The sequence below is a fragment of the Lepisma saccharinum genome, chromosome 13 (assembly GCF_977018435.1).
Source record: "Lepisma saccharinum chromosome 13, izLepSacc3.1, whole genome shotgun sequence".
Classification (NCBI taxonomy): Eukaryota; Metazoa; Arthropoda; class Insecta; order Zygentoma; family Lepismatidae; genus Lepisma; species Lepisma saccharinum.
The window spans coordinates 68,746,962-68,771,893 of record NC_139241.1 but is presented as its reverse complement, the minus strand read 5'-3'; the positions used below and the strand labels follow the sequence as shown (position 1 = coordinate 68,771,893).

The 24,932-nt window shown below is 37.7% G+C and overlaps 1 protein-coding gene across 2 annotated transcripts in view; it reads left to right on the top strand.

Moving 5' to 3' along the window:
• The first annotated feature begins 14,097 nt into the window (after window positions 1-14,097).
• The window catches only part of LOC145997401 (calcium uptake protein 1 homolog, mitochondrial-like), a 236,586-nt gene continuing 225,751 nt past the window's right edge, over window positions 14,098-24,932 (top strand). For both annotated transcript variants that reach the window (XM_083134402.1, XM_083134401.1), the window contains exons 1-2: window positions 14,098-14,252; window positions 19,216-19,508. In XM_083134402.1, the coding sequence (XP_082990528.1) occupies window positions 19,225-19,508 (284 nt within the window). In that variant the 5' untranslated portion in view covers window positions 14,098-14,252; window positions 19,216-19,224. The remainder of the gene's footprint in view (window positions 14,253-19,215; window positions 19,509-24,932) is intronic.

Below are 24,932 nucleotides of genomic sequence, written 5' to 3'. Positions count from 1 at the left end.
CCTCAGTGTCCCTATCCTGTCGATAAGATAAATAGGGACACTCCCAATGTCGTTCAACTCCAAGACACCCCTGTTACCCCTAGGGGTTGGGGTGGGAAGGGGGTGACATGTAAAACGACCGATATTAGTGTGGAATCCATAGTTTTCGGGGTCGCTAAGATGAATAGTGCCACTCCCAATGCTGTTCAACTCCAAGACACCCCTGGCATCTCTGAGGGTGGGGGTGGGAAGGGATGAAATGTAAAACAACCGATATTAGTGTGGAATTCATAGGTTTCGGGTCGCTTTGGTGAATAGTGACAGTCCCAATGCCGCTCAACTCCAAAACACCTCTGGCACCCCTAGGAGTTAGGGTGGGAAAGGGTTACGTGTAAAACAACTTATATTAGTGAAACAATAGTTTTCGGGGTCGCTAAGATGAATAGTGACACTTCCAATGCAGTTCAACTTATTTATTCTTGCTCTTGGAGGTGGAACTAAAAATGTTGTTCATAAATTGTTGTTAAATTTATATAATAGTGAATTTGTAAAATATATTACTCTATAATTTGTATATTGTACTTATACTTTTAAATACCTGTAAATAAAACTAGTTACATTTTACGCTATAGATAGAATTCATTAAACACCCGGGCAACGCCGGCTAATCAGCTAGTTACAATATATAAATAATTATTGTATTATTTTTACATGAATAGGTAAAAAGGCGTTATAAGAATAAAGATATAACAGCACATATTCATTTTGTAGCTTACCTGTAGTTAGGATCGGAATAATTTATGTAAAAACAATTTGTGCTCTGGCAAGGTTTATTTGCAAAATACTTAGTTCGCATGAACTTTCCAGCCTGATCATTACCAGTGCGTAGTTCGAGATCTGTTAGTTCATTGAACTCTCCAGCCTAATTATTGCCTATTTTTGTGGGAGCAGGAAAAGGTTTATTATCCATTTTGTCTTGACTCATCTCACTCAACAGGTCGCTAGGTGCCGTGGCTTGTCGCGAGTTCATAGCTTCCTGGAGATTGCTCGAAAAGGTTTATTATCCATTTAAAACTTTAGTGTTATCATTCGCTGATAAAAGTTCTTTTTGAAAGTGCAATAAATTAGAATGGCAATTTGCAATTTCACAGCATTGCACGCAAAACGATAATATACGAAGTTAGCAAAGTGCAATCCACACGACAAATAAATCGTGCTAACTGCTAAGCTCGAGAGGTACAATACATACAAGTATGTAGGCGACAAGTTTGTACGCATGCTTAATGTTTCTCTTTTAGTTACGTTTATGAGTAGACCTCGGATTTTTAGGTTTTAAGAAATATGCTTTTAGGTTCCTAAAATAGGCTCTAAAAATCTTAAATTAGGCTCTAAAAATTATAAAATAGGCTCTAAAATCATAAAATAGGCTCTAAAAATCTTAAATTAGGCTGTAACAATTATAAAATAGGCTCTAAAAATCATAAAATAGGCTCTAAAAATCTTAAATTAGGCTCTAACAATTATAAAATAGGCTCTAAAAATCATAAAATAGGCTCTAAAAATCTTAAATTAGGCTCTAACAATTACAAAATAGGCTCTAAAATCATAAAATAGGCTCTAAAAATCTTAAATTAGGCTCTAACAATTATAAAATAGGCTCTAAAAATCATAAAATAGGCTCTAAAAATCTTAAATTAGGCTCTAAAAATCATAAAATAGGCTCTAAAAATCTTAAATTAGGCTCTAACAATTATAAAATAGGCTCTAAAAATCATAAAATAGGCTATAAAAATCATAAAATAGGCTCTAAAAATCTTAAATTAGGCTCTAACAATTATAAAATAGGCTCTCAAAATCATAAAATAGGCTCTAAAAATCTTAAATTAGGCTCGAAACATCATTACGTAGATTACAAAATAATTGAAATGGTTTAATTTTACTGCAAAATACTGATTACGTAAAATCGTTAAAAACATTTCAAAGGAAAGATATAGAATCAACCAAATATTAATTTTTTAACCAAATTTTGATTTGTACACATCATTTTCAAAATTATACTCAGATTATTGTTGTACTATACTTGTGCTGTTAGCACAATATACGTATTTGTTGACATGAAAAATGAATTATGTATGTGTAATTTGCTGCATGATACCAGAGTGGCTATTCACCAGGAACTTGAACGCTCCGGGAATTCTGCGTGAATTTTTCTCAGGAGATACGTATTCTATTTTTTTTAGTTTTGCATGGACTTGGTCAGAGGGAAATCGACAGCGAGTTTGTTTCAAGCACGTTAACCATTGTTTTGGGCACAAACAGAGCTAAATACCTATGTGTGATATAAAAATTATGTAAAACCTTTAAAAAATATATCAAGACCTAAAAAAAAAAGTTTGATGAAGTATATCATGAACCTAAAATAGGCTATAATAAGCAAAATAGGTTATTTTAGGCACTAAAAATCTTTGTCAGTTGCTTTTTTTTTAATGAAACGCTGACGTAAATTGTTATTTCTTATCTGCAAAGGAAAAAAAATATGTTAAAAAACAAAAATGAGGTTGAAGCAAACCATGTGCGGGCTGCAAAGCAGGGTGTTGTTCTTTTGAGAGTATGTGTAATGTTCAAGGGTGCCAGAAGGATTCTTCACGGGGGGGGGGGGGGTGTTAAGATTTCACATTACATCTTGTATTTTTGTGTATAGCGGAGATCTCTAATACGGTTCAAATTGAAACTTTGTAACAATTGTCTTCCTTCAAAAGAAATGCTGAATGGACGTGAAGCAAAGAGGTGAAACTATGGCTCAAACCAGTAGCGTACGCAGGATTTCATCAAGGGGGGGTTATATCTAAAACTTTCTCCAAATTCACATTACCATTGTTTTATTATACTTTAATTAAATAATAATACTCATAATTAATTAATAATACTTATAATTAATTAATTAGTTGAATTACTACTAATAATACCACTACTACTATTAAGTAGTAGAGATCTACATAAATATAGTATTTATGAAAGCAATAAAACGAAATTAATTTCTAGTAATTCGATTTTTAACAAATTCTAGAGCATTTTTTCTTTCTTACGAAATCATTGTCTACTTAACGAGATGAGACATTTTAAGTGTGAAGAAAATCCATAAAAACAAGAAACTATATTAAAATAAATTGAAACAATCAAAGTACGGAACTCATCCAAGAAGCTGCGGGGGTCTGGTCAGTAGGGCATCTGACAACCATGCGGGAGATCCGGATTCGATTCCCGGAATTGGTTGGAATTATAAATATCCCCGATAATTCACATCTGGATTGTCTCACTGTTATTACCAACAAAACATTTTACAATAATTAAGCTTATTGTCATTTGATTTCAGAAATTCAAACGTGCCGCGTGAAGGTTTACTGGTGACTGAGTTATTCTTGTCGGCCTAGCCTTTGTCTATACATTAGCCGCTTTCAACGAACCAAGAACTTTCTTTAGTTAATGCTCATTGTTCACACAAAAAAATAAATGATCATTGAACATTGTCGCAGCAGAGATACAAAACAACGTTTTTGCTCTTTAAAATCATAGTTGCCCTTATATATTATTTTCAAGAATTCGTGTTTATTTTCAAGACATTCACTCTTAAAGACGCGTGTTTGGAATGCTGTGCTTTTCTCCGTGCTGCATGGAAATAATAATTCAAATTATATTATTATTATTATTATTATTAGTAGTAGTAGTAGTAGTAGTACTGTCGCAGGTCCTTGACAGTGATAAATTGGTCATTTTTATTTTTTCCACAGCATTTTTCATAATATTTCAAGAGCTCAAGGGGGGGGGGGGGTTTAAACCCGTAACCCCCGCCCCCTTGAGTACGCCACTGGCTCAAACCAATATTGTTGTCAACTGCTTGATGTTCTTTCGTTCGGGTTTCGACTGTAAGAATAGAAAATCCTTTCCTGTCAGTGGCAGTGATCAATCGAGCAATCGATCCGAAGGGTTGGTTCCTTCCTCCCTCTAAACGTCAACATTTAAAAGAAACCTCTCACATAAGCGAGTTGCTTTAGGCTGGCGCAGCCTAGATTCGATCCCTAACAATCATGCATAAGGGCGGTTATACGCTGTCGACATTTTGAATACTACCACCCCTGCACGTACACGCAAAGTGAAATAAAGTATGCCGATGCATCAAAGAAACATGCGTCCGTCTTCTGCTCCAACATGCAGGAAAGCATCCATTCGCAATATTCTATATTTTCACATTTCTATATTCTATATAAAATTTCTATATTTTCTATATTTAATTCGTAGTGCACATGCAAAATAAGATGTAGTCAAGTGAAAAATTCTGTATTCATGAAATATCTTGTGATTTAGTCACTGATGGTGACTTTTTAATCATCAACGCGAACATGCGTGGCATTCCGAATCTGACTTTCATTTGTTGCAGTAGAGTGCCACACACGTAAATTTGCCGTTGCGTAGAAACGAATTTTCGTTTCGTCTCCCTCTCTCTTAGCATCATGTGTTCTACCCTGCTCGAAAACCTTCGCTATTGTTGCCACATTGTCATTCCATTCCTGGACACACTCGCGCAAATATCATTGAAAACAATTGAATAGCGCTCCAGCTAGCGGTTCCCACCGTTCGGTAGGGACGCTAATGTGGCAATATAGCACGGCGTAGTGCTTGCTTCTTTTATGCAGTGCATGTTCATTGGCTAGCTAGTAACTAGTGTTGCCAACTGTAATAATGAAGCACTATTTCTGTCACGGAAGGGGAAAAGGCAGGTAAAGTGGCGGTGAGTTTTGTTGGATTTTAAGCACCATATTTTTATTTTATACTAAGTATTTGACCGGTTTGACGTTGTGTGCGTGTAATGCGTGTGTTTATGTAAAAGTGTGTGTTTGCTAATGAACGTTAAATTCCATAATGCCTCCAGTTCTGTCGAAGTTGAAATCAAAAACCTTGCATAGCCAAGCTCGGGAAATTCTAAGCAACGTGCACGAGTTCATGAAGGAGGAAGCCAGTCATGGTGTTAGCATCCCAATAAAGCATTTTGGCAAGAGAGCAGCGAACAGCAGCAACAAATTGTTCATATTTCATAATTTTGGAATTATTCAAAATAAATAAATTATGTCCAACATCATTTCAACTCTGGCTCCGGCACGTGTTCTTGTAGAAATTGCATAGAGGAGGCTGTCATTTTTGCTGCTTAATGCGATACATATTGTTTTCTGTGTTAAAATTGCCATGCTTTGATGGGTGACCAAGTTCATAGCAGGGCCGGCGGAAGGGGAGGGATAACCGTCCCATCGCCCAGAGCGGCAAAATTTGAAGAGAAGAAAAAAATAAGCCTATTGAAAACTGTGATCGAGCGAGATATTCTTTTGCGCTGAATAGTATTGAAATAGCATAAGAAGTCTCATTATTTATTTTATATTTTGATGTTTTAGTTAGGAATATATTGATTTTCAATTTTCCGTTGCTGCGTAATGACCGGGGGGGGGGTCGAAATAGAGCGGCATCTGCCGCCACCTCCCAGGGAGGCAAAATGACTAGCGCCGGCCCTGGTTCATAACAAAAGAAAAAGCCGCGCAGCTTATCGTCTAGTGGCAGTATATGTACTTGTTATTGTTGTGGAAGCCGGCATCCTTTGTAAATGTACAACAAAGGCAACCGACTGTCGCCGATCTCAGAGAGGAAATAATAATACTGCTTGAGGAGGAGTGTTATGGTGCAATTGTAGCGGTTTAACACGTTGACATGTTATTATCTGCCGTTGCAGTTCCATACCAGTGTATACGGGTTTTGGGAGTGAAAAGTTAGAACGCCACCAGTGCATTAATGCAATGAAAAATAATATATATATTTTTTTATTTTGTTTGAAATCACTCAAATAAGGAATCGTATGAAGAAGTCTTCTTTGCAGCATTTTTGGTAATTTTACTTATGTGTTAGTTCATATTTTGCGAATTTTTAGTCCATATGTATGTAGCTACATACATAGTCACTTGTTAGTACATATTAATCCTAGTCCTGGTATAATGCATGACGTTTAAAACTCAACGTTAGATAGACCTGAATTCTCTAATTTTATTGTTGTACGTAACAGCTGTGCATCGGCGCACCGCAGCGATTTTTCTATCTGCTCCATTAGCAACACTGCTTCTTTAGTTCTGTCGCGCATTGCACGGCAGAATTATCTGCGCTGGACTCTACGAAGCTTTCCGGATTTTATCGAATTTGACGTCAATTTTGGTGCACCAATCTGATGCATGATGAATTCTCAAAAGCGCGGATAAATTATTTCAAGGTATGAACAATTCATTCTGCAGCCACATAGAGAAAACGCGATTAACGAATAAAGTATGTGCGAGTGTTGATAAGGAATTTGCAAGAGAACAAAGTGCGATAATCCAATTACATAAGAAGTAATGACTCCCCCCCCCACCCCTCGAAGTTGCTTGGGATTTTCAACGGCTTGAAAATACTTAATTTTCCTTAAGAGTGTAATATTGTTTAATAACGGTGATACGATTCCTCCGAACTAAATTTCCAAGTGAATTCTAAGTTAAAGTATTAGGGAGGCAACTACGAACGCTTACCCCCCCCCCCTCCCGTGCGCACGCCTATGCCAACAACTTCAAAAACATTGATGTTTAGTTGGTGATTTGGCCTCACCAGAAAAGTGGCGTATTCCCTGTGTTACCGTGTTTACCGCCAGTAAACCAACTTTTTTCCACATATTTTCATATATGTATTTAGTTTTAATATATGTGTTATTGTTCATTATTTATTGTGCAAACTACAGGGTGATTCAAAAGTCTCTTGCATTTTAAACTAAAAGCATTTTATTGACGAAATTCACAGTATTCCTGAAAAGTACTCTAGAATGGAATATAAACTCAGTACATTTAAATATTGTGGCCCTGTAAGCCTAGGCATAGCACCCACCTCTCTTGCATAGACCCAAACACATGCTCCAACCTAGCTGGCGTGATCTCTCCTGTTGCTGCAGCTATTCGTTGTGTCAGTTGCTCATTGGCGTTGATCTTTACTTGGTATACCCTAGACTAGACTTAATGAAACCCCAGACAAAAAAGTCTAGCGGAGTCAGGTCTGGAGAGCGAGCTGCCCAAAGTCTTGGTGAGCCACGGCCGATCCACCTATCGGGGAAGGTGTCACCGAGGTTGTCCCGAACGATTCTGGCAAAACGAGGTGGTGCACCATCTTGCTGGAAAAGAACAGTGTCTATTATCCTATCCTGCACAACATTCCTTGGTGATATAAGGAAAACGTCAAGAGACTTTTGAAACACCCTGTATTGAAACAAGCTTCTAAACCAAAATTTAAGTAACTTATTTAAAGAACTTAAATATTGGTTTATGTACACCACCGATTGTAAGCGGGAAGGGCGAGGCACTATTTAAGAACACGCTGCCTGCGAGGTCAGCTCCACCGCTGGAAACAGCGTTGGCGGGAGAAAACTGCTTGCTCCTTTCTGTTACTGTCCCGCGCTTGGCAGAAGCACTGTTTCTACACGAAGCGATTTTTTTCTTGGTGAAGGGGTATCCAGGTCCAATTTTCGGCGAAAAGGAAAATTTTATGAAAACTATAGAAAATGCTGGAAAATTTGAAGTTGTCTGACTTCTATTTTCGTTTTACTTGCATGCCTATATTGACGTTTTATTTCTATTATATCTAATTAATCTAAATGGGGTGTGTAATAAATATATGCAATAAATAAAACCAGTGGCGGCGATTGGGCTCCAAAACCGAGGGGCAAGGTGACATAACTGGGGTCAAAAGCCCTCCTAATCGCCGGAACTGAATAAGACTAATTGCAATAAACCAGGTCAAATTTTCAGAATACGCCACTACCAGAAATAAAATCATGGCTACTCCCTTCAGGGGTAACATGCCCCTTGCTTTGCCCCTGGCTACGACCAAGTCTCTACTGAAGGTGGGGGGGGGGATCCCAATACCTCCCTCCAGCCTTTTATTTCAAACCCTGAGTAACTGAAAGTGTGCTTCAAATCTGCGTGACATCAGTTTCAAAATATTGTCAACAGATGGCAGCAAATAGGAGATATACAAAATGAAATCTGCTCATAACTGGACCAGACAGAAATGAGGAAGAGCAAATTAATTTGCAATATAAATTGAGATGAATTGTTTTCCTTAATCCTACAAGATTGTTCTGAAATTGTATGTTCATTATTAAAGTAATTTCTAAGAAGACCAAACTTCTCGGAAGAGGATATATGAATATTTGCTTTATATTTTGAAACCGTTGATTTTTGTTTATCAAGAAATGTATATGAAACTATTATCTTTTTGGAAGTGCAATAAATTGGAATTGCAATTTGCGATTTCATAGTATTGCACAGAAATGTATGAAATGGAGATAACTATACATAATTAAGACAATCCGTAGCCCGAATAAAGATAAATCGTGCTAAGAGAGATGCGAGTATGTAGGCGGCGAGTTCTAATGTTTCCTTCAATTTTTCAAAGTTTCGTTACAAGGTAGAGAAATCAACCATGATCATGGACGTATCCAGAGGGGCCATCGATGATCGCCCCCCTTGAACTATGAAATATTATTATACATAGGCGTGCGCACGGCGGAGAGGGTGCAGTTGCTCCCCTAATCAGGGACGTCTGCAGATTTTTTCCAGGGAGGAGCAAGAAAGGTAATTTTCCAGAGGACTAAACGAGGTATATTGCCATCATCAGGCACGTATCCAGAGGGGGGGCTTAGGGGGCTTGAGCCCCCCCGAAAGTTTTAGGTTTACACTAGATAAAATGAGGTTTTTGATTTCTTGTGGTGTGAAATAAAATAATGTGATAATATTTTAAGGAGAGAAATAATTATCGAGGTAAGACGGAGAATGTTCCGTAACCCTGTTATTGACAATAGCACGTATCCAAGATGGGGCACAGGGGGCTCGACCCTCTCCCCAGGAAATTTTTCAGTTTACGTTAGATAAAATTAGGCTTTTGGCTTCTTAAATAATGTGAAAATAATGTAAGGAGAGAAATAATTATCGAGGCAAGACGGAGCATGTTTTATACCCCTGTTATTGTTAATGGCTCGAGCCCCCCCCCTCCCTCAGGAAATTTTTCAATTTACACTAGATAAAATTAGATTTTTGGCGTCTTGAATAATGTGAAGATAATAAATTTATAAATCTGGGAGAAATAATTATCGAGACAAAACTGAGAATGTTCTATAACCCTATTATTGTCAATAGCATGTATCCAAGGTGGGAATCAGGAGGCTCAAGCCCCCCTTCAGGAATTTTTTCTGTTTACACTAGATAAAATTAGGATTTTGGCTTCTTGAATAATGTGATGATAATTTGGGAGAAATAATTATCGAGACAAGATGGAGAATGTTCTATAACCCTGTTATTGTTAATAGCACGTATCCAAGCTGGGGTTGAGGTGGCTCGAGCCCCCCCCAGGATTTTTTTTATTTTACACTAGATAAAATCAGGTTTTTGGCTTTTTTAATAATGTGACTATGATTTAAGGAGATAGACAATTATCGAGGCAAGACGGAGAATGGTCTATAACCCTGTTGTTGATAATATTGCACGTACACTTTTCTTGCGCTTTCGGTGTTGTCGCAGCGCACTTGAGCACTATATAGAAACTTGTCAGCATTTGGAAGCTGCACAACAAAGGTAGCGCCACACGTAGGGCGATTCGTTATAATTTCTAATCTCTGGAAGGCGGGAGAGGGTACGTTCTTGAATGAGAGAAGGAGTCAACTACTGGCAATATTAACGAATCGTTTTATCTGCGGAACTTTCTAGAATATAATGAGCATATAAATTCGCGGATTCAATTTTTCGGTTGATCTGTACAAAGAATCGGTTAATGAGATTTCAGAGTTAAGTGTGACATACAGTCGATTGGTGATCAGATCAGTCAGCGTCCTCTGATTGCTTTATAAGATATAGTGATTCGAAAATGAAGACAGCAGAACTTCCGGGGCCTCAGTGTAGTGCTAGTTCGGTTCGAGGGCCGAAGAGATCAAAGGTCTCTCTCTAAAGTGAATATTTCAGCAGTACCGGATATTGGAGTGGTTTATTAAAACAGAAATAAACTGCATAGATCAACTGAAAAGCAAAGTTTTGAGTGATGATTTAATTTTGCCAGAACTAAATTTCGTATATGCAGTTCGAGAATTTCATGGTATAAAAAAATACTTTTGTTTAAGCCTACTGGGTTCGAGACACATTTAAACACTTAACTACCATAAAGAGACAGCCGAAAATTTTATGAATGTCGAGAAGAGAAAGCAAGAAGATGTTGCATATGTAGACATTTTAGGCGGAAATTGCAGGCTCTACCAGGACCCAAATCAGGGCTCTACCAACTGAGCCCCCTAGCCATCCTGGACTTCAACCGATTTTTCGTTAAAATGTCTACATAGTTAGGTGTTGCCTGTATAGTGAACAAGCACAGAAAATATAGGAGAGAGAAGAAAACTGAGGAGCATTCCCACCGGTTGAGGAGAATTTTTTTCTGTGGTCAACAAGAGCTACTACTTCGAGGTGACAATGACAGTGGCCTAATAAGGGAGATTTCACACCGTGTCGGCTGAAGATTAGGTTTGTGCGGCCTTTTGTGTCGCTACGGTGTAAAACGTTGCTGTTGATTGGCCCATTCCAATCGACATGTATCGCGTGTCCCTTCGGTCTGAAACCTTCCTAAGTCTTGAAAATCCAAGACACAAGGATGGAAAATTAGGACCTTGTTAAGGTTAGGTGTGAAGGCAGGCAGACGACAGCACCTTAAAGGATCATATCCAAACCTGCAGGAAGAACGCATCTTACTTCAATCTCCAATACGATGATAAAAACTTCTGGTGAGTTGATTTTAAAAATTGTGTCCGAGATAAGAGGCGTGAAGAGAGGCGTGCCCAGGATTTTCGGAAGGGAGAGGGGTTACGCATACTATTGTTGGTGGTCAGTCCTGATTTTGCCATTTTTTCCCTGTCTTTGACGTTCCTTTTTTTTTTTTAATGAATACTGGATCAAATGGGGTTATTACCTCACCAAACCTCCCTTGGGCACGTCACTGGAGATAAATGAGTAAGCATTTCATCATACTGGGATACGAAACATTAGATGTGTTGGGAACGGAAGGGTTTTCACTGTGCATTAATTGTTTCGTGATCCACCTGTATTCGAGAAGACTTCCTTTGTTTCGTGCCGATATATGACAAGACAGCGGAAGCAGTGACAGGCATTTTTGAACACTTGTGAGTGCTAAGGCCTGAATCTGAACAATTTGGTGGGTTTCGGCTTTTATAAGAGCTGAAAAAATGGGAGGACAAGACACGTAAGTGGTGTTCAGGCTCGAATCAGAGAGAAATATTCGAGAGCTGTCTGCGTCCAGTTCGCAGCCCACAATTTGAATCTCGCGTTGTCGAGTGGATTGTCCATCCCGTGCATGTGTAACAGCTTCGTAAAAACACTCAAAGACACCATAGATGTTTTTATGCCTGATGAGAAGAAATGGACAAACCCACATACTGAGATGGTTCCGGCACACAATATTAATGTATGGAAACAGAGGAGTCGAGTGGTCAAAAATGTTCCGATTAAAATGAAAGCCTTACAGTGGCAACGATTTAAGGAATAGTTGCTCCACATTTTTTATTTTTTTGCCTCAACATTATGACCTCTTAATGTTAAGCCTTGGCTACCAAGAGAAAGTAAACTTTCCTTGCAACGCCCTCCTCACGCCCCCCCCCCCCGCCGCCGTTTTGGAACCCAATTGCCACCTCTGGTCTTAAACACACAATTGTGAGGTTCTTACTATACCCCTTAAAAAAATGGTGTTGAGCCCCCCCCCCGAAAGGAATTCCTGGATACGTGCCTGGCCATCATTATAGTGTCACCCTCTCCAAAGACACTGTTTGAGTTTGAAATTATTCCGTTCATGCATCTCCATTATAATAATTAATGTAAATTACTGTTACTTAAATTATATATGTGTGAAATATGTACTTTTAGTTTTGAAATTCATTTTCCTGGGGCAGTGGGGTTATTCTTCTTCAGAACGTCCATGCCCTAAATACTTTCACGTACAAATTTGGTGTAGAGGAATATTATTAAATGAAATTATACTCTTAGAGAAAATAAAGTAGTTCCAAAGCAACTACGGTTGAGGTGTGTGCAGTATTTCCTAAGTAATTGAACTATGATAGGCCTAAAATTACACGAAAGGAATTTTAAGCGGGTCCGAGCACACAGTATATACGTCCCTGTTTCGTACTCGTCAATACAGTGAACAGTATTGATTTGTTGATTGAATTGGTGTTTTAAGTACACTTTATGCACAAGAAGGCTAAGCGGGACTGGACCTACAGTTTAAAGTGGGATCCGAACCACCATGTGCCTCCGTCGGGTATCGAACCCGGGACCCCTTGATTACAAGACGACGACGCTACCACTGCGCCATCGGGGAGGCCCTCACAGTGAACAGCATGAGACGGCCTGAGTTTTTTTTTCTTTTCTGACTGAACATACACCAAGGTTTTTGTCCAGGGGGAGCAATGGGTGGGGGAAGGCAATATTGACAATATTTTTTTACGTATAATGTATATACTTCTTTCGGAATTTTTGGGAGCAGAAAGTGTTTTGCCTCCCCCCCCCTAATTAGAGGGCCTGCGCACGCCTATCATATTATAATGTGAGCTTATGAAAATAACTTTGACGATTTTTCAGATTTATGATTTCGTCCTTACATGGGGGTGTATCGGAAAGTATTGATCGGAATTTATGTACCGATACTAGCCGATACATTTCCGATATTTTGGTGTTACAAAAATGCCGCGCAACACTTTTGCAGAGTCTAATTATCCTTTTTTATTAGCCGGGCGGGTTAAGGCGTTCACTCGTCTTAAGATCGTTCGCTGCGGGACGGCGTAGGTTCGAATCCGGCTCTGGTCGGAATTTATTCGGCCTACGTATAGGACCGGTGGCAACCCACCATCGTGAGGAAATTGGGGAGCTTCGAATGAGTAAGCGTAATCCGGTCCCGGAAACCTACTATAACGGCTGGGGATACGTCGGGCTGACCCCCCGACTTATTCCAATAGTGGTTGCAGATCTCCACGCTTAGAGGTGACGAAGGAAAGCTTTGGAGGGAGACCGGCAGTCGGTAGGTAAGCCAAGGCCCTTCAGGGCTGTTGCGCAAAGGATTATTATTATTATAACAAACAAATTGCCCACCACCACATGTTTATTCTATTTGTGTTTGCAAAATCAGAACTTCAAGATAAACAAGTTGCTAACAATCCTTGTACCAACATACGTAAAAATCATTTCCTTAAAAACACGTTGGTAGTAGTGTGCGGGACAATTTTTTTTTTGTCGGGGCGGGATCGGCACGGGAAAAATTTGCAATTTCCCGGGAAATTTTTGGGACGGAAAATGTTCCAAATTTCCCGAAGCTCTGGAAATCTCGAATTCTACACGTCATTTTCACCTTAAGTCACACCCAGTGATGTGCGTCTACGCGTAAACAACGATAGTCTACATTCTACACGTAGACTATTTTAACACGTAGAAGACGTAATCTATGTAAACAACATGGCGAAAGGTGATAACTTAGCAAAGGGCGCCGTGGAATTAAAAGAAAATTATACTGCGTATCAGTTGCTGATGTGTGAGGAGAACTTTTCATACTCTTTCTTCCTAATTCGAACAATTTCTCACCTAGGACGAAACCTGTTGTTGTTTGTTACATACTATTTATCTTCTTCCATAGTTGATAATAGAAATGAAGAGAAATTTTGTTGTAAATAGGATTCTTTTCATTTTGTTAGGAACCAATATAGTTGAAAATGTCACTTTCAATTCATGAAACCCTTGAAAATTAATTTTAATGTCCTTTAGATTTTCTACGTAAGTCTATGTAAACTATAACCCAATGTAATCTACGCGTAGATTACGTGTAGACAACGCATGTAGACGTAAGCTTATAGTCTACTGCACATCACTGCGCACACCTCTAGATGCAATGAAAATAGTCGTGGAGAATTTACCGAGCAATATTTGTGCATTCCACTGTACAAGTAGTAGTCTCGTAGAATCTTGCTTTCGAGAAGAAAGTGGTAAAATTATATCATTATCACTTGTGCAAAAGTTATGCAACTTACGTGTTTATTAGTGCCTAATATGTAGGATTATATACTAAAACAACTTTAACGAACGAGCAACGACGTTTGGAAATTATTCTGTCGTGAATGGAAATTATAGGTGTTGTATATTTTATAGTGTACATATTTTTTTATGTGTTAAATGGACTTTTGGCGATAGTTAATCCATTTGACGGACAGAACAGTGAAGATTTTATTAGTCTAATCGTGATATTCGTTTCTTTCTTTTAGTTTTACTGTCAAGAGAGTAACAGTTCCGTATATCGGAAACCTATGAAAATCGGATATTTTGGGTTTCGCATGGTTCGTACTTACCAATTGTGTATTGCGGAACATAGTACAAGGTGCCATTATGCTTTTTACATGAAAACAAACGCAATTTTTCACATTCTGAGTGCCTTTTTTTTATTCCTTTCTTCGCTTCCGGAACACACAATATGGCGGGCACATCTTGACTCACGTTGGGGGTATGCAGTGTTTCAACCTTCTTCACCGAAAAATACCTACTATCGTGTTCGTCACCGGTGGAAATTATACATTATGCATGGGTAGCTGATGGATAACCCCACGGACCATTCACGGATAGCCTCACGAACCATTTCCATAAGGTTAGGTTAGGTTTTGTTGGGTTAGGCAAGCATAGTAAAAAAAAAAGGACCAATTGTAATATAATTAAGCCTTGTTTTTTCCATATTAAAACCAATACGTTGCTGACCAAGGCAGTTTATTAAGATAAAACATTTAACACGTAATGTTTCGACCCTGTATCAGGGTCCTGAGGAAGACCCTGATACAGGGTCGAAACTTTACGTGTTAAGTGTTTTATCTTAATAAACTGCCTTGGTCAGCAACGTATTGGTTTTAAAAAAAAGGAGTTTGAAACACTGACAGTGGATTACGTCATCGAATGTACGGAGCATGCAGGGTAACACTTTACTATACCAGAGACGGATTTCTTCAAATTTACAGGAGAAAGTACTTACACAAATCATTTTCTGTAGCGTTGTTGATGTTCGGGAATGTAGTTTTGATCCATTTTAATACGAATGCATGTGGTTTTCTACGAAAATCTATTTCCGACGTGCTATTGCTGCTGCCGCAATTTGCTTTCTGCAGGAGAGCACAATACGCGCTATTGCTGCTGCTAACAGCCGATGTTGTCCGTATATGCTAAATTGAACGAAAGGAGTGCTAATGGAACCTAACCTAACAGGCCTAACCTAACCTAGTAGGCATACCTCGTCCCCGTGATGGTTCGTGGGGCTATCGTGAATTTTTGGGCTAACATCAATGGTTTTTGGGGCTACCCGTGGATGGTTTGTGGGAAATAACGAACAACAGTAAGTACTCGTTAATGTAAGAAATATACATTATTTTCGTTAGAAATTCATTATTTCACCTAAATAAATGTTCTGCAATGCAGAATAGTACGTTAGCAATGTAAAAAAGTGCGAAATAAATCATTGACAGGTGTCTCTGGTATAGTAAAGTAGTACTGCATGCAGTTCACGTAGCGAAAGCAATGGCAATTGTGCGTCAGTGTGTTATTTCTCTTGAAAAATACATGATTTCCCTGTCAAATAGGTTCCACAATGAAATAAAATACCTCGACGAACGTTGGAAAGCTTGCAGAAACTCATTTCCGTAAGTAGTTTCTTCTGTAAAAATGAAGAAATGTGTTTCCGATATACGGAACTGTTACTGTCAAGAGTGGTTGTCTGAAACTGCCAACTTCCAGTTTAGATACAGAAAGTTCCTTGAGCCATGAAAATCTACTTCAGATTATGTATTTTTGTTGTTTTCCATGGTAATTACTAACACATATCATCTTGACGGTAACAGTTCCGTATGGGCTCAACATATTTCTTCATTTTTACAGAAGAAACTACTTACGGAAATGAGTTTGTGTAGCATGTTGACAGTTCGTGGAGGTGTTTTCTTTAGTTGTGGAACCTATGTGACCTGGAATTCGTGTGTTTTTCAAGAAAAAAAAATATCTCCGACGCACAATAGATGTTGCTTTTATTTGCTTACTCTACGTGTACCGGATGTTGCATACGTTTGATGATGTAACTCCCTGTTAGTGTTTCCAACCACAGCATTGTTTTCGTTGTTTTGGAATAGGATTTTTAATTATGTTCACCTTAACTATGCTTGCCAAACCTAACTCAACCTAGTTTGGGGCTAGCCCCACAAACCATTGACAGATAGCCCCAAAAACCATTGATGGATAGCCCCACGAACCATTTCCGGTAAGGTTAGGTTAGGCAAGCATAGTTAAAATTAGAAAAAAATCCATGCATAGTGTACAATTTGCACACGTGATGAACACGAAAGTAGGTATTTTTCGGTGAAGAAGGTTGGAAACACTGCATACCCACTGATGATGCACAACGCGACTCAAGTGGAGCATGTGTGTTACGCATGCGAAAAAAGGTAGAACAATAATTACTGTTAATGTGAAAAATTGAAATTATTTTCGTGAAAAAAGCAACATGCAACCTTGAAGAATCTTGCAGAATACGTAAGTACGAAAGTTAAAAAGGCCGAAATAAATGAGTGAGAGATGTTGTACCCATACGGAACTGTTACCGATTGATTGAATTAGGTTATTTTACGTTGCCCATCTGTCATTTTTACCTAATTGCGATGATGAGGATGTGTGATGATATGATGAAATTGATGAATGGACACGCAAAAAACATCTATGCTTGGGTAGAGATTCGAACCCAGCATCCCTGATGTACCATGCTGTGGTAATTATTCTGCCACGGTCAGCTGTGATGCTTATTATTAGATCTCATTCCTAAAGTTACCATATTATTGGCATTAATTTATAGAATGTGCTGTTCACATTGCATTTCTTAAGTATGATAAAAAATGGCACGTTCACTGGTTCTGTTGCAGTAACTTATGATAATGTGGTTTTAATTATATTTTTGGTAATATGGTCCAAGTTCAGAATGTTTAATTATTTTTGCAGTTTAATTGAAGTATTAGGAAATCTTGTAGAATTCTGGAAATGATTCTGAAAGTAAGTTTGAAGCTTCAAGGAAGTAATTAGCGCAATTTATAGTCTTGTGTAGTGTCATTTATGGGAGATATTTTGATTTCAATTGTACACAAGCATCTGTGCTTCCTAGCGAGCAGCCATTTTCTTAGACACTGTTAGTGGTTCACATGTGGCTCAAAGGCATTTTGTGCTATAGACTAGATTCCATCTGATCAGCAGTTGGAAACTTAGGAATATTATTGTAGTGACCCACTTAACCTAAATCTGAAAGCATTTACAGACAAATTTTAATGCAAAACCGAATCACACTTCATATTACAACTAGTTAAATGGCAGCATATGGGGCCCAAGTTCCTTTTGTTTTATTGCGATTTCATCATGCTACAAATGCAATTTTTACATGCTTCGATTTCGATGTACGTCTGTTAACACATACTGCAGTGTTTTAGCGATTACTTAAGGTTTTGTTCAATATATGCTTTTGTAGTTAGGTTAGGCAGGTTAGGTTTGGTTCCCTTAGCATTAACGTAAGGTCCCTAAATGTATTCTACTAAGGTTTCGATTTACTTCTACATTCATTCCCACGCTTCTACGATATTTACTGTCTCTTGTCGAGAGAGAATATCTTGTCCATGAGAAGTGCATAAGGTAATTTTCAAGTTGTTTCTTTCAACATAAGTAACTTCTTTTTCGAGTCCAAACAGTGCTCCTTACTTTAATGAAGGTTCAAATTTCGTGTGACAATGATTTCCAAAATTCTACGATAATTAGTATTTGTGCTAGGAGAAATCATAAAACAATTGGAACCGTTATCGCATATGGGACTACATGAAGAAAAATCATTCTCTGTTAAATATGTAGTAAGTAATAACTATGACTGTGAAGTGTGTGCAAACAAACACAAATAGAAATTAAACCATATTAAAAATATCTGCATACAAGGATTAGTTTGGAGCAAGGCACATTTTCCCCAAAAATAGTGTTGTTCACTAAAAAAATTGCTTAAATTTGAATTTATGGTGTTCGTGCAATAATTAACACACATTATTCTGGCTAAAATGAAATTATATGTGTGAAATACATAATGTTTGGTTAACTTTCATTTTCCAGGGGCGGACCACGGCCCCCCTTGCCCCCCCTTCATCCGGACGCCCATGTCTGCATATGCATATGAGCAGTAATCGAGCAGGTTTTCTCATTACCAAGGAATGGATTTACATGTAAATACATATTTATGTATGATGCTGAAATCAGTGATGTATTATATTTTTGCATCATGGCATGTAGAATCGAAAAATTCAGTTTTTATTTTCCATGTTTGTTCATGTATTTGCCTCATATTTTTGCATAGTTTAGTTATTTTTACACATTTCACATATTTGCGCAATAACTACATGTTCTCATGTGACCGAAAGAGTTGGATGAATTTCTTGTGAATAACTGACTAAGTCTGAAGCGACATTAAAACATAATAAAGTTTATGACCATTTTTATAACCTCCAATTGTGTTCATTACAAGTTTACCAGAAGTACACCTCCCAACTATTTGCTTTTGCTATTGTAAAACACTTGGAATTCCTGTTTATTTACAATTGTCGTCAACAATAGAGAATGAGGGCTCAAGTATCGGCTCCTTGGTTGTTACAAACATTATTTTGGCATTCTTGGGCATGCAAATTGCATACCCAATAGCAGCGCCAGAAGCAACAATTTTGTAGCACACATTCAGGATTCACTTCAAGACAGTCACGGTAATAATTACAATGCCGAGACTGTATTTTATGTAGCTCGTGTAGTGTCTTATATTATTAAAATAAATAAATCTTTACATATTTAGCACATTTCTACTACATATAAATCCATTCCCTGCTCGTTATGTATTGCATTTTTTTTTTGTTCGGTACTATTTTCTCTCCCTGAGAAAGAAAGGCGAATCAGGTTTGTTGTATTATAATTATGCCTCTACAGAGTGCTTTAAAAGTTTCGATCATTTTTCTGCTTAATACAGTGTTGAAAATGTAGTGGTAACGACTTACAAAATACATTCCAGATTAACAGAATGTCCAGTATGTGGGTGCGGAGCAGGCTACTTGTCAGATATTTAAGTCTCCATCCCTTCCGATGTTTGCCATATGAGGCCACCTTCCAAAATTCAAGATATGAGAGCTCTTTAAGCAAAATACGAGAGAGGGAATCGTATGTGAAGCCATTCAAACCAGTAGAAGACCAGGGAAAAGGATATAAGGATTTTGGTCACAAACCAGTACCGTTGCCAAGAATCACGAAGCTATGGATCCTTTTTCTGTCGACCATTTTCGTCAGTACCATGTTAGACTGGAAATGGTAAGTGTGTAATGTAATGTATGTAGAAATGTGGGAATAAATGGGTATTTTGTAATTCGACTACATAAATTCGTAGGCATTCGTTCCTTTTGCCACAAACAAATGAGTTATGGCCCACATGAACTGATAAGACGTCAATGACTCAATCAAGGCATGTCATATTTCTATCTTGAAGCTCCATATTTTGTCACGTGTTGGAAAGCCTTTCAAGGGTTAATATGGTGTCTATGAATTTATGTGTATGTTGGAAACTGAAAGGTGATCTTCATTTCAGTATTAATGTTGACAGTAATGTAAACAAGAACAAGTGTATTTGCGACAGCACTAATGTTGCTCACAACAACAGCATTGGAAATAATTGTCCATTATTAAATTTAAGTAATTGCAATTCTATTATAACAAACTGCATGAAGTTAATATTTTTACTGAATGGAAATAAAATAACAACTCGAAAACTTGGTGGTGATTAGCCAGAATGCTGCGGTTAGTCAGCTCAAGATGGCCAGACAACGTCTCCTTACTTCGCCCGCGGTCCGGGTTAAAAAGAAACTCCAAATGCATGGAAGTAATATTTCTGGGAACCTTTGAGTGATTATAAAAAATAATTTCATTATTTTCTCCACAACTTTGTCGCTGGAAGTTTTTACTTGCAATTACAGAACAAAAAATGGCCAGCGACGACATTTTCTACTGTATGAATATAAAAAATCTCCACATACTTTATTTGAATATTTTTAAGGCGAATATACTTTAAAGTATTGATAAATTCTGAACACCACCATCAGCTATGACAATTAAAAAACAGTGCCAATTTTTTTCATAATGAATGCTTCAATTTTATGGCATGTTTCAACGTTAGGAATGAAAACAATGTAAAAATTTTGTTTTCACAGAAAATTTGCATTTTTAATTTATCTAAGAATATGTAAGCAAGTTACCAGTTTTTTGTGTTCACCATCGTATTCTCTACAAAATTTCCTGCAAAACTGCAGGTACCGATTTTACGTAAGCTAAATTTTTAAATCGAGAAATTTCACAACAGCGCGCTCGTATTTTCCCATAAGAAAAGCATTGCCCATAAGAGCCCATTGTGTCTTCTGAACGTGAAAACGACTCTAGGAAGGTTACAGTACCATGTTAGACTGGAAAAGGTAAGTGTTGTAATATATGGCAATTTGGCCATGTGTACATTGGGGCAAGTCCATAGTGATGGGTGACATTCAGACAAATTTGCATTCATTTTTTAAAATTATTTTCTTAGCATCTTCAAGTATGTAACTCTTATCAATTCATGTAATTTCGTTTTCCTTGATGGAAGTTTTTTGATATCTGAATATTCCTCCCTCATCTAAATTTTCAGCTAAAGAAAATACATTTTTGTAATTGTGACTTCTGAGACTTGGCTTTGTGACCTTCCTTAGTGTTTCAGAAAACTCTGTGATGGGTTTACTGAAACAATTTTATTTTATTTTCACAAAGCAAACTAGACTCGACATTTAAATGCTTTTAGTTTCTAAAAATATTACTACAGCGTAAGTCTGTACATTTTCTAAAATTACAACCTGTTTTCCTGTGAACAGAACTCCAGTAAGTCTCTTTACACCTGATTCTGCATATTTGAAGGGCAACTGCTTGGTAGAATAAGTGAACGAGCCTTGGTCAGATTGTAGCTTTTAGAAAATGTACAGACTTACGCTTTGTTATGATACTTTTTTCATATACGTTTTTTGCCTGTGACAAATTTTGTGATGGGTGTGACAACATGCACATTATTTACTTCTGAAAATTATTGTAAATATAACTAAGGTTTGTTTTAAAAATAAAGTACGATACTTCAGAGCTTAAGATATAGAAACAATAAATGATGCAATTAGAACGAAATTAGAATGTATTTAGTTTTCTTGTGGTAATGAAACTAAATTAAATGGAGACACCATACACAAAATCCCCATTCTACTATAAAAGTAATATGTTTGAAACAATATGTTATTTAAAAGCCATGAAACTAATGTTTGTATTAATAATTCCAAATTCTGCATAGTTTTCCCTTTAATTTTATACATAATAAGTGATACATACTTAGAATAAAAATAAAATTAATCTTTGTATACTTTCATATGGAATGGCCCATTGATAAGTTTTTTTAATTAAAGCAAGGGCAGTGAGGGGTTTAATTTTCAATACATAAATTTTATTAAAACATTAATGTTACTGTTTTGTTAATAACCTGATAACTAAGGCTCGGATAGTTATGCACTATGACAGGGTCGTGCCAAGTTCAACCATAGGATATTATTAATAGTCATAAGAATATATTTATCTCAATACAAATTGAGAATGAGCAACATATTGGTATACGCGTGATACCTCCCAGGGCACGGGAAAACATTAAGACTTGCAGTAAATAGAAACAAAAACACAGAACTTACGTTTTAACATATGAATTCAGAATCTATTTATCTTGATTATGCAATTTAAAAAGAACCAAAGTTGTACATCATAACGAAAATCACAGTAACAGCACAATATTTCTCTCATGCACTTCCATTAATCTCCTCCCTTCCATCCAAGATTCATATCTATCAGGCGGGATGGTGTACTTCAACAGTCTGTTCATACGTCCGGGAAGGACATGTCAATCGCCCCCTCCATTGAGAAACAAAATCGGCGATGATTCATGGAAGCACTCACAGTCTAGGAGATTTTGGATTCAACCTTCTCAAAGTATTTTCCTCATGTCTGGAGAACAATTAAAAATCTTCAGATTGTCGAAATTCACCTTGCACACTTCCTTACGAGTTTTTGTGTCCAATAACACTGCCGTGTTGAATTTCACTTGGGTAGGTATGAACGGTCCTGTCCACAAATAAAACAACTTGGAAATGGTTCAGTTAACAGCTGAAACTTGGAGGATGACTTCTTAGCAGCACCAGGTCATCCTCCTTCAACTGCAAAGCATGGCACTTCTGCTTCAGTTTCCGCCTCTGCACAACATATCGTTCCCTTAACTGCACTTGAACAACCTTACTCTGCCAGTCTTTCTCACCGTCTTCTGACACAGGCCATGGAAAATCTCTTAGCACTTGTGGTGGAACTGAATGGCGGAAAAACAATTCAATGGGTGAATATCCTGTAACTTCAGAAAGAGAATTGTTAATTAACCAGGCAACTTCATAAAGATGCTTGGACCAAATCTGGTGATCGTGCTGGCAATAAACCCTAAGTAAACGAGTTATCTCTTGGTTTGCTCTCTCAACTAAGTTTCCTTGAGGGTGGTAGGGCGTCGTACACACATGTTTCATTCCCATGGATTCGATGAAACTCTGCCATGACCGGGAAGTGAACTGGGATCCTCTATCCGACAAAATTAGTTTAACAGCTGGATAATGGGCGAAATATCTCTCCTTCATTAAGCGAATTATCTCAACGGTACTAGCCTTCCGCACAGGATAAACTGTGACGAACCTGGAGAAAACATCTATAAGGCTGAGAATATAATAGTACCCTGAAGAAGGCGGTAACTTTCCAATAAGGTTAATGGAAAGCATCTCATGAGGTTCCTTTCCACTAATGTGCAGCTTTTCCTTCATGATACCTAACTTGTCAGGCTTCACTTTTGAACAAATCAGGCAATCACGGATATAGTTAGAAATATCAGGTTTCATTTTTTCCCAATAATATCGGGATTGCAATTGCCTATAACACTTTCCCACACCAAAATGACCGCCGTCATCATGAATTTTTTTCAGCAGCTCGGGACGTCTGATATTCGGAACACACAACTTGTACTGTGGAGCCTCCCCACTAACTTCTAAACAGCAATCCATGATGAAGTTTAAAGGACTTCCGTAACCTGGTCATGCCTGCATCTTCGTTTTCAGTAGGCTGCTGAAGTTTAGCAATCATTTCACTGCAAAAATAATCTTTAGCCTGGGCTTCTTTCCAATCACTCACTTCTTCATCTTCATCTTCTTCCCAGAGAAAATTTATGTGGTAATGCAGACAATCAGACTCCAGCTTACTCTCAGTATCTGCCTTCACAGGATATCTAGATAACGTATCAGGAATAATGTTTTCCTTTCCACTAACATACACTATTTCGAACTGATATGATTGGATTTTCAAAGACCAATGGGTCAATCGACTATTCCAATTTTTACTATTTTGCAGCCACTGTAGTCCTTTATGGTCAGTATAAATTTTAAATTTTCGCCCCTTAAGATAGACTGCAAAGCGTTCTATTCCAAATAATATAGCAAGGCACTCAAGTTCATGAACAGAAAAATGAAGTTCATTGTTATGTAACTTTCGGCTAGCATATTGGATAATGAAAATATCATGTTCATCTGTCTGAAACAAATCGCAACCAAGCCCTTTTCCACATGCATCTGACTGTATTCAAACTTCACATTTTTGGACAAAAAATAAGTAAGTGGTTGCACTTTCACTGCAAAATTTTCAATGTACTTTCTGCTCCAACCGGCAAGTCCCAAAAATTTCCTGACGTCTTTTCTATTTCTAGGTCTAGGAAAATTTAAAATTGCGTCGTTCTTCTTAGGATCTGTTCTGATGGAATCCCCAGAAACAATATGGCCTAAATATAATATTTCCGACTTAACTAAGTCACATTTCTTCAACTTCACCGTCATTCCAACTTCTAGTCTGGTCAAAACATAATTAATGTGCCAGAAATGTTTCTGCAAATCACAATCGAACAGTTATAAATCGTCGATATACTGGGTCAGAAATGAATCAGTTTCGGGCCCAAATATAGAATGCATAGCCGAAACAAAAACTGAAACTGCGTTAGCTATTCCGAAAGGCATTTTTGTAAACATCCACTGTCTTCCTTTATAAGAAAATGCAGTGTATGACTGGCATTCTTACTTTACAGGAATCTGCAGATACCCGGATACCAAATCAAAACTAGTGAAGTACTTGGCACCTTTAAATTTCTGGAGTGCTTCGTCTATTGGTTCAACAGAACTTCTAGGAACAATAACAAACTTGATCAACAACCGAAAATCTACACACGGACGTACAGACCCATCGGGTTTGTCCACAACAATGAGCGGGTTCAAGTACGGAGAGTTACAAGGCACAATTATTTCCCAATCTTTCCATTTTTGCAGCTCAGCCTCCAGTTTTGCCCTTTTTGCCACTGGAATCGGGTACGGTTTTTGACTCACTGGAACGGTACTGGACAAATGAATATCACAGACTAAGTTCTTGGGAGTGCCAGGCCTCTCTGAAAACAACTTACTATGTGCAATAAATATCTCGAACAATTCGGATCTTTGTTCCTTATCCAATAATTCACTGAAGTCAATTTTCTCCCTTATATGCTCTAGCAGTGTAGCCCATTTATCGTAGCTAGCTTCAATCCTCCGGACGCTCATTTGCTTATCAATGGAATCTTCATCA